At 46.4% G+C, this 10,194-nt stretch overlaps 1 protein-coding gene across 6 annotated transcripts; it reads left to right on the top strand.

Annotated features, from left to right (window-relative positions):
• The first annotated feature begins 204 nt into the window (after window positions 1–204).
• On the top strand, window positions 205–9,906 carry zbtb18 (zinc finger and BTB domain containing 18). Of its 6 annotated transcripts, XM_075478864.1 has the most exons (3): window positions 205–600; window positions 2,627–2,714; window positions 5,387–9,906. In XM_075478864.1, the coding sequence occupies exons 2-3, from the start codon at window positions 2,699–2,701 to the stop codon at window positions 7,093–7,095; spliced, it is 1,725 nt and encodes a 574-aa protein (XP_075334979.1). In that variant the 5' UTR covers window positions 205–600; window positions 2,627–2,698; the 3' UTR covers window positions 7,096–9,906. The 6 variants fall into 6 exon arrangements, with proteins under 6 accessions (XP_075334979.1, XP_075335006.1, XP_075334987.1 ...); XM_075478891.1 differs by lacking the exon at window positions 2,627–2,714 and having other exon boundaries at window positions 205–655; XM_075478872.1 differs by lacking the exon at window positions 2,627–2,714 and having other exon boundaries at window positions 206–600.
• The last annotated feature ends 288 nt before the right edge of the window (window positions 9,907–10,194 follow it).

Raw genomic sequence — 10,194 nt, 5'->3', positions numbered from 1 at the left:
AAAGACCTGCCTTGATACTACCTTTATTTAGTGTACCAAAAGTATATAGTATAAAATGAAATGTTAGGGTTCATCCAGCTCCACTGTAAACCTATCAAGGTGGTGCACCTGCTCACATCGGCTCCACCCCCCACCTCCCTCCTCCTTGACTACAGTACCCAGATCGCACCGCGCTGCTCTCCGCTGCGCCAGTCCGCCCCGCTGACTCGCAGAACCAGTTGGTTTGGCCCAGCTTCTTCTTTCCTGCCTCCTCACTATGTGTGCTGCTGTTGTTGTCTCCTGGTGTCAACCTACGCCGACGAGAGAAGAAGACATATCCCTCCCTCTGCTCCTCTGTTAGAGGGCCTCCACTTTCTTCCTCGCCGGCACCATTGGCTTCCGTGCCTTGCCAGTCAACTCGCCTCCTTTCCCAGCTCGAGTTGAGCAGCAACAGCTCGGAAACATCTGGCCGCCGCAGAGTGCTACACTCCCCGTCCCTGCGCCTGGTCGCTTCGGCAGCCTGTTATGGAAATTAGTCCAAAGTCAATCTAGTTTGGTCTCCGAAGGAAAAAAAGGGGGATTTGACGGAGGAAGCGGGGAAGACGTTGGACCTTGTTGTCTGTAAGTGCCCCTTCTAATACCGGAGTCCGATTAAAGGAGGATCAGCAGGCAGAGGGTGGGTTACGGACGGGAAAAAGTAGCTAAACCTTCCTTAGCATGACTGTGTTGTCTCCATGCACTAACAGTTGCTATGTTAGCTGTCCCTCCGCGGTGTTTCACCAGCTGTTGTCATAGCACCGGGGCCTTCCGAACAACTGTAAATAGCTCAATATTGTAGCTCGTCCGCCTTACTTTGTTAGCCGTGGACGGGCTTTAGCTAGCTGCGTGGGTCACTGTGTCTCCGAGTGTGTGCGAGTCTCTGTTTCTCTGTTTGTTGTGTCTTCTGGTAAGAAATTAATTACAGTCTTCACGTATTGTTCGGCGACTGTCTGCCAGCCTGCCTACCGTGACATTACTTCGACTTTTAAGCTAATTTTCTCGCAGGTCAAAGCTTTAGAAACTGCTTTAAAATCAACTTAAAGCTTGTAATTAGTTTAATTCATGCCACACTTATTTTTCAGTGAGTTTAGGTCCTTAATATAGCACTGTCATGATGATAAACTGTGCCAAAGTAAGGCAGGGATTCTTTTAAATATATCACTGTAATTAAAGAGGCTAATATAAACTCCAGTGGTGCAGTTTATAAAAAACTTTTAAGTTAGAAAACCAAATGTTTTAGACTTTATGTTCATTTCCCAGTCCTATTCCCAGTATTATTAGGAAAATGTTAGGTTTTTTTATAAGCTAAAATGTTTTAAATGAACCAATAGTTTTTTTTTATAAACCAAATATAAATAACATTTCCGTAATTTATCTTGACGTTTTTGTGCATCTGTGGTAACTTTATTGGGATATAAGTGGACGGATATGCTTTACTCAAGCTCAGTTAGTGCTTTAAACTTTATTGAATGCGTCCAGGCACCAGAATTAAAGAGGAAATACAAGCATTTGTGCAAATTCACACACTCCAAGCTGGAAACTTGTCCTTAAAAGCTAAAGCGAAAGCGAAATGAAGCGGTTGTAACAAGTTTGTCGCCGGCTTTTTAAAGGCTTGTCTGCCTTTTCTTTTTGATTTTTTTTCTTTTTGTTTTTGTTCAGGGGCTGCACTCATTTGCTTCTTTCTTTATGACTTGTTCCCTTTGTCTTTTCATTACATTTTTTTGTTCCTGTCATTTGTCCGAAGGGTCCTAACAGGGGGTGCACGGTTATATAGATTGATGAATGAATGAGAGGGTGAGTGAATGAATGAATACAAGACGAGGCGCAGCAGCGGTGAACCGTAAAGAAATGGAAAACAATATCAGCTGCGTGCGTCTGTCGGTTACAAATGTGCTGTGTTGGCCTTTGTTTATGGTTACTGGAAGGAGGCGGGCAGAGGGGTGTGCATTTTAAAGATTCAAAAAAGTTTTCAACCTTTTAATATTTCTTTGTAAACTTTCCATTTGCTTGATTGTAGCAGTGGGCGAGTAAACTCTTTCTTTTTCATTAAACCAAAAATCAGCATCCCATTGCATTTAGTAGTTTCTTGTTGTTGTTTTTTTTTTCTTTAGAGAGGGGAGCGAAGAGAAAGGGGGAGAAAGGGAGACAAAGTTGTGCGGTGTTGGTAGAATGAAAGAGGAGTCTGGTGGCAGGAGTGTAGAGGAGGCAGCATATGGCTGTAGAAAGAGCACAGCTGGAGGTAGCATCTCCATCTGAGGATGATGTCAGAGCAGCTGACAGGCTGCCATCCACCCCACCTCCTCCTCCTCCATCCCTCCACCGCCTCCACCCCTCCCCAGTCCTTTATTGTGAGTCTCAGCGGCAGCCTGGGAGAGTTAGTGCTGTATGTGTGTGCGCATGCTGTGTGTATGTGTGTGTGTTTGTGGCTGCCGATCAGCGCCAGTTAGGAGGAGGAGGGAGGTGGTATCTCGTTCCCCCTCCAACATCTCCTCCACTTTGCATCTGTCCCTCGCAGTTTGAACAGCGTGTTTTTTTTGTTTTGTTTTGTTGTTTTTTTTCCTGCCTCCCTCCTCGTCTGCTCTCCTCTTCTACCCACTCATTGATTCAGAGAGGGAAGGATACACTGCCATTCCCAGCCAGAGAGCCCGGTTATTCTGCCACAGTGGAGTTAATCAAGTTGATGCATACTGCTGCAGGTATCGTTCTGTGTGTGTGTGTGAGTGTGTGTGTGTGTGTCCATGTGCACGTCAGCAAATAGAATAGGAGAGGCCACGATAGAAGAGTAGTTATTTTGTTTTCTTGTGGGGATCTCCGGCGTGTCAGACCTGTGCGAAGCTGGTGGTGAGTGCTTCAGTTGTAGAGTAGTTGCCGGTGCCTGTCCGAGGGGTAATTGCTGTCCGGGAAAACACTCCGCTGCGTTTTTTAGTGTTGCAGCCGAGAGCGAGAGGTGCATTTAAAAACTCTATTCCTACTTCTCTTTTCTATTTGTGTCGTCACATATTTAGTTTGGACACCTGTTAATAGAAAAGAAACGTAAAAAAGTTTTTTTTTTTTCTATTTAAATAATTAGGATTTTTCTCTGTTTATTCATTATAAGTAGGATCTTTATTATCTTTTTTTTTCTTCTTCTTTCTTTTTTCTCTTGTGATTTTGTAACCTGTTACATTTGAGCATATTTTACTTGATAAGAGAGCAAAAAAAAAGGAAAAAGAAATGAATGAGCTGTTATTTAATCTTAATTATCTGCTCTGTTTTTCACCCCCAACTGTAAAATTACTTGAAAGCATGTGCGGTGCGCTGTACCCACTTTTCCCCCTCCTGTCGGCTGGAGTAGAGGAGACTAATTTAGAAGTTGCAGATTTGAGCTGCCTGAATTGGCTAGACAGCTGTAATCGCACTCCCTCCTAGTCTTAATCTCTTTATCTGGCTAGCAGCTGCCATATGGCCCCCGTCAGCTGGATCAGATGTGGGTAAGCCTCCCTCCCTGGCCATCCCAGCTTCTCCCTCACCCTCTCCCTCTTGCGTGTCTCTCTCAGACCCCTGCTTGAGCCGCCCGGCCGGGCCGGGTGGGCTGGGTGACTGGCTGCTGCCCTCCTGAGCCTCCGCCGACGGCTCCCTCCCCGTCGCCACCACCACCGTCTTTATTTTTAGCCATCTTTAAGGATTAGGATTGATGCTGTGACGAGCAGGGCACTTACAGTGATTGTATTGTAAATCTTCTCTTCTGGGTGGTGGTGGGTGGGAGGGCTGAGGAAGAGGGCAGTTTCTTCTGCAAGGCGGATGTGCTGAGGTTTTCTTACAAGATTCAGATGCGAAGGAGTGCGTGAGAGACGGATAGTGTGTGTGTGTGTGTGTGTGGAAGGAGGAGGTGGCCGAGGGGTTTGGCTGGACGGAGGGGTGGGGTTGTGGGGAGGTGGGAGGTGGTACACCCTTGTCCCCGTAAGTCCGCTCATTAAAAGCAGTCTGAGCGAGCCGGAGGGCGAGCACACACACACATACACACCAGGCAGACGCACACGCAGTCTCACACATGCTTTCAGTCTTGGTTTAGCTTCATTCAAATGAGGTGATTTAACTGCTTTGGTTAACACAGTGCAGAGCGGGACCAATGTATTTTCTCAGGCAGGACAAATCGACTTGGTTAACAGGTGGGACCTTTCACAGATTTCCTTTTCCTCTGTCATCCAAGATTTCCCTAATTAGTTTTTCTCTTATTTATTAACCATATAAAATGTTCAGACTCTTCTCTCAGGACGCCTGCAGAGCATTGCTTCATATTTTCCGTCTCCTCTTTTCCCGTACAAGCTCACACCTAAAGCTGGCGTTCGCAGGTTAAACGAGGGACGAGCTGATTTGTTTTTGACGGCGCTTTTTTCAATTGGCCAGTTTTTCTGCTCGACTTAGCCTGCGGAGGTGGTTTGTAGGTAGGCTGGTACTAAGTGTGTGTGTGTGTGTGTGTTGTGCACGCGAGGACAGTGTGTGCAGCTGAAAGCCGGTTACCTAAAAGGGCCGTGCCAGGCCAGGCCAAAGTGGGTTAATAAAAATAACCAGCGTAGGAGCAGCGACAATCCAGGAGTGCAAGCAGAGGAGTTAGAGAGATGCAGAAAGACGGGGAGAGGAGATGCAGAGCAGAGGAATCTGTCGCTCCTGGTTTACCTGAGATTAAGTCTTAGTTGTGGTAAAAACTGAATTCACTTTATGTTCATGACATTTTTTAAATTTCTCTTTTTAATTGTAATTATTGTCTGTTTCTCTCATGCGTTTCTTTTTATGTTTTCAAATATAGTAAATAATTAGAGAAAGAAAATGAACAGTTGGGATGATCGTATGAAGGAATTTAAGAAATGTTTCTGTTCATTTGTTGTTGTTGGTTTTTTTATGTGCAGGTCATCAAACATTTTGACATGTTAAACCAGCTTATTTTATGCCTCCTCTCTGCTCTCGTCGTTTCTTACGTACCTTTTTGTGATGAGTTTCCTCCGCTTGCTATGCGGTGTGTTTTTAGCGTGTCGCACCATATGTGTTGTTGGCGTTTGCGTCCTCTCTTTTCTCTCTGTTAGTTAGTTTTTTTTCTTATTGCCCTCATTGATTATAATTTAGTGTGCAGAACTTTAACGCAAAAGCTCAAAAATTGATCAGCGCAGTATTGGTTTTAATTTTCGAATATTTCAGAATATTTCTATTTTTCTTTTTAAAGTGTCTCATGCTGGTTTGGTTATCATCTATATTTAATTTCCCCTTTATCTGACCAAACATATCTTCTGAAAAACCCACTCCAGATGGAATTTCAAAGCCTGACATGGACACTGAGAGCATTATCAGATGTGCTTATGTTTGACTCTGCTTCTTTGTCTGTGTGTGGCTGCAGGTTATGAGGACGGCAGGATGGAGTTCCCAGACCACAGCAGACATTTACTTCAGTGTCTGAGCGAGCAGCGGCACCAGGGCTTCCTGTGTGACTCCACGGTGCTGGTGGGCGATGCCCAGTTCCGTGCACACCGTGCTGTATTGGCCTCGTGCAGCATGTACTTTCACCTTTTCTACAAGGACCAGCTGGACAAGAGAGATGTGGTGCACCTCAACAGCGACATTGTCACGGCCCCAGCCTTCTCCCTGCTCCTGGAGTTCATGTATGAGGGCAAGCTGCAGTTCCAGGACCTTCCCGTAGAGGACGTGCTGGCAGCGGCCAGCTACTTGCACATGTATGACATTGTCAAGGTGTGTAAGAAACGTTTGAAGCAGAAGGCCACAGCAGAGGCAGACAGCACGCGCAGAGAGGATGATGGCGGGTCCAGCTGCTCCGACAAGGCCGACAGCCTATCGGAAGGTTCGACAGGACGGCCTGCTACTGCCGACTTGCTGCACAGTGATGAAGAGGAGGAGGCGAAGGCAGGTCCACTGTGGCTGAGGCTGCCGCCTGCAGACAGACCAGGGACACCGGCCACGGCTACCATCAGCCCAGGGCACGTGGAGGCAGAGCCGCAGCGTGGTGAAGGCACCGGGGAGGGAGGGAAGGTGCTCTCCCCGGCCGGCAGCCCAAGCAGCTCCACTGGATCTCTCTCCCAGAGGTCCCACCGCTCCATCAAATCTCGAGGAGGGCACAGAGGCAGGCGGGTGTCAAATGATGCGGCTGACTGCGTCCTGGACCTGTCAGTCAAGCCGATTGCCGGTAGCAACCACAGCAACCACCACCAGTCCTATTTCAGCGGGGCAGCTACACCAGACAGCCTGCAAAGCCCGTTGGCTGTGAGGGTAAAGGTGGAGAGGGGTGTGGCTTCAGATGAGGAAGAGGAACTGGGACGTGGGGACTATGACATGGAGCACAGCGGCCTCACCAAGGCCACAGTTCCCACCGCCAATGGGGGCCTGACCCACCTCGGGGTCGGGGGCCCTCTCTCGGCCCAGCGGAGGCTCGGGCTGGAGGCGCACCTGTCTGCTCTGCGAGAGGCGTCTTTGGCCTCAGAGCTGGAGCGGGAGGAGAAGCCTCCGGCCTCGGCCGACGATGAGGACATACTGGGGGGAGAAAGCGATCGCGCCCAGGCTGAGGCTGCCAGCATGGATAGCTCGCTGCTGCCTTACGTGTCCAACATGCTGTCAGCTCAGCACACCCAGATCTTCATGTGCCCGCTGTGCAACAAGGTTTTCCCCTCCCCACACATCCTCCAGCTTCACCTCAGCTCCCACTTCAGGGAGCAGGAGGGCATCCGCTCCAAGCCCGCCGGAGACGTCAACGTGCCCACGTGCACCATCTGCAGCAAGACCTTCTCCTGCATGTACACGCTGAAGCGCCACGAGCGGACACACTCCGGTGAAAAGCCCTACACCTGCACCACCTGCGGCAAGAGCTTCCAGTACTCGCACAACCTCAGCCGCCACGCAGTGGTGCACACGCGCGAGAAGCCGCACGCTTGCAAGTGGTGCGAGCGGCGCTTCACGCAATCTGGGGACCTCTACCGACATATCCGTAAGTTCCATTGCGAACTGGTCAACTCGCTGTCAGTGAAGAGCGAACCGCTGGCGCTGCCCAATGTCAGGGATTGGGCGATCGAGGACAGCTCCCAGGAACTGTGGAAGTAGAAGCAGACTGCTGGGTTGAATAAAGGGAAAGAGATGGCGAGTGAAAGAAGGGTGGAGAAGTTTGGGGAGATGAAAGGGAGGCGGCAAAGTTTGATATTTTGGGGGTTTAAGTGAGTCATGTCCTTGTTTGTTGCAACATCTCATCCAACTGCACTTTAATAGCACATGAAAATGTTACTACTGAGTTATTTTGTTGTTGCTATTTGGGTTCATTTTGTTTTCTTCTATTTTATTCTGAACTCTTCTCATTATCTGACGTTAGTTCTTTTCTGTCGGTGGTTTTCTTTGCGTCTGAGGACATGGGTCCCCGTGAGAACGTCTCACCTTTTTTTTCGTAGAGTTTTCACTCCGTTTGTGTTTCATCACCAGACAAAAACACTCCCGGACGCTGGCCGGCGTGTCGGTCCCAGTTACACAAACAGCAAACACCACTGCAGGAGTTCAGGTCGAACACACTGAAGTGAAAAAGCATTACAATACACTAAACGGGTACTGTGATCACCACAAGTCGACGCCACCGCGCACACAGTTTGAAGAAGTGTGCGCGTGTGTGTGATACTGCACTACTCTGGCAAAAATCTCACCTAATGTGCGTAAGTGTGTATGAGCGTGTTTTGTGTGTATTCATTTTTATTTTCGACTGGCATGAAGGTGCCGTTGGCGAGGCGCTCCCCGCTCCTCTTGTTAAGCTCTTTGCTGTTGTGTGTTCAGGGGAAAGCTGACGGACTGACAGACAAACTGATGGCACTCATGCAATGCACAGCCTCCTTTTTTCACTTCCAATCAATCCGAAGTATTTTCTAAAAATGAGAAGACCTTTACAAATAATAATTATTATTGTTATCGATATCATTTTTCTTAAATCTAGCTGGCAGTCTTTAAAACATCTCTTGTTGAAAAGGTATTTAATTTAAGGTTGTTGTATATTGTTCTGCTATAGTTTTAAAACTTTAATCCTTCACATTTTTTAACTTAATGATTATTATTATTATTATTATTATTATTATTATTATTATTATTTTGTTACTTTTTTGTAATGGGACCTGCTGTTGTTGCATGACGTCCAAACCTGTATATTTTGAAATAAAAATGTGAATTTGCTGTATTACTGTACACATTGTAATTGATCAAATATTTGACAACAGGCTTTTCTTTTCCTTTTCTTTGTGAATACTACTCCAGGGTGCGGTCTGTTGGAAAAACTGAATATTATTCTCACGACTATGGAAAAAAAAAAAAATGCATGGACATTTTTATTTCGTCTTAAACTTTTAAGTTGTGTTTTTTTTTTTTTTTTGCATTTGAGGGGGAAACATTAGAACCGAACACTTTGACAGTGAAACGTTTTTTTTTGTTTTTTTTTTCCTGCTCGCTGTAGGTCTGTCGCTGGGCTCTTAGAGGAATGTTACCGAATGTGTTTCTGTCGGATGTTGAAGCGATATGATGAAGCATTTTAAGTCTTTATGCACTGATTTCTCTGCTGTGCGTGCGTGTTTGTGTGTGTGCGTGTGTTTATGAGTGTGTGACTTGGTTACTACAAGTCAGTTGAACCTACTGAAGATCTAAGTCCACCCAGCACTTCCTCCTCCTGCTCCTCCTCAGGCGTTAAATGTTCCCACTACTTTGCGTTCCATCTCTCACGTGTCCGTCCTCTACAGTTCTAAACGCGGTCGAGCCATTTTCTTTATTATCTCTGTGGATCTGGCCTCTTATTTCAGGTCTGCCGAGTGCAGTTTTTTTGGCTTGGCTGAGGTGTGAAGGATACAGAGAGGGGAAGAGAGAAGGAGAGAGGCTAAACCTGAGCCCGCCTGCTGGAAGTCGAAGGGTCAGATATCTCTGTCGGGCTGTTGCTTCACGTTGAGCTGAGCTGGGCCACACAGCTCAGTGCAGCGCATCACGCAGTAGACGTCACCAGATACCCGAGTGGTTTCGCTTTGTGATAGATGGGAGAGAATTGGACTGCTTGATAGCACCTTTTTAAGCTAAAAGACATGAAATCAGATTTTTTTGCTGAAAAGATGCCTTTATTGAAAGAAAAAAACAAGCCCATTTCTGACTCTGTTGAAGTATCTGATACTGTAGAGCATCGAGAAATGGTTGATGGAGAACGTGTAAATTCATGGAATTTATCAGACTAATAATGTCTGCTTCTATTTTTGGTCATGTGATTGGAAATCTTTTGTTTGTGAATGTTGTGTTTGGGTTTGGGGCTACATCAGTTTAACAATTGGTTTTGTTTTTTCACATCTGTGTCTCAAAAAAAAAAAAAAAGAAGAAAAAAAAATCAGTTTTAAGGTTTAAAAAAAGATGGTCAAGCGTTGATGCAATCCAAACACATTTGGCAGAGAAACGGACGCTCCGCATCTCCTCCTCACTCGGATGTGTGTGTGTGTGTGTGTGCGCGCTCGTGTGCGTGTGTGCGTGCATGCCCCGTCATCTGGTGGCACCTGCAGGCTTTGCCAACGCAACAGTGTGGGTGACATTGCGGCAGTTTGCACCATATCGTCTCTTTTTTGTCTTGAAATGTTATTTCTTCACCGGCAGCGTTTCTGCATATGGGCTCCCTTCATCCTGCTGTTGTTTTCATCACTACTGCTGGTTTGGTTTTATTTTTCTTTTTTTTTTTCCCCGTTCTTTTCTCTGGTTGTACTTGACCGCCTTAAACTGCTGTAGTCCGGGCTATTTCTTTTTTTTTTTTTCTTTTTTATTTAAGCGTGAGTGCGGGGTGGAGTTGCGGGACTGATGTCCACCGCTCTGTGAAGTAACCGCCCTGCAGTGACATCTCCATCTTTTGCTGTGCTTACTTGAAAACAAAAGGGTGGGAGGGGGGGAGGGGACTTTTTCTAAAGCAAGGTTTAAAAAAAATAAAAAAAATGTCTTAGACAGTTTATGGAAAAACATGAAGGGTTTGGAGGGTGGGGCGGGGGGGGTGTTGAAATGACTGAGTCTCTTGAAAAAGGACAATCACTGTCTCGGGGGGGAAACAAGCAGATTTCGATTGAGATACATTTACTCCCTGTTGAGATTACAATATTTCTTTGCTTTTCCTTTATGTTCCTTTTTGGATTTAGTCATTTTAGCTTTGACAATCATAGTTGG

Source organism: Odontesthes bonariensis, chromosome 2 (assembly GCF_027942865.1).
Source record: "Odontesthes bonariensis isolate fOdoBon6 chromosome 2, fOdoBon6.hap1, whole genome shotgun sequence".
Taxonomy (NCBI): Eukaryota; Metazoa; Chordata; class Actinopteri; order Atheriniformes; family Atherinopsidae; genus Odontesthes; species Odontesthes bonariensis.
The sequence above is the reverse complement of the archived record's forward strand: the minus strand, read 5'-3'. Positions and strand labels throughout refer to the sequence as shown.

Excerpts from the sequence above, each read along its gene's own strand:
- zbtb18 (XM_075478856.1), top strand. The coding sequence starts at position 4,127 with ATGTATTTTCTCAGGCAGGACAAATCGACTTGGTTAACAG. Across the intron at positions 4,167-5,386 it reads CAAATCGACTTGGTTAACAG|GTTATGAGGACGGCAGGATG; the intron begins GTGGGACCTTTC and ends GTGTGGCTGCAG.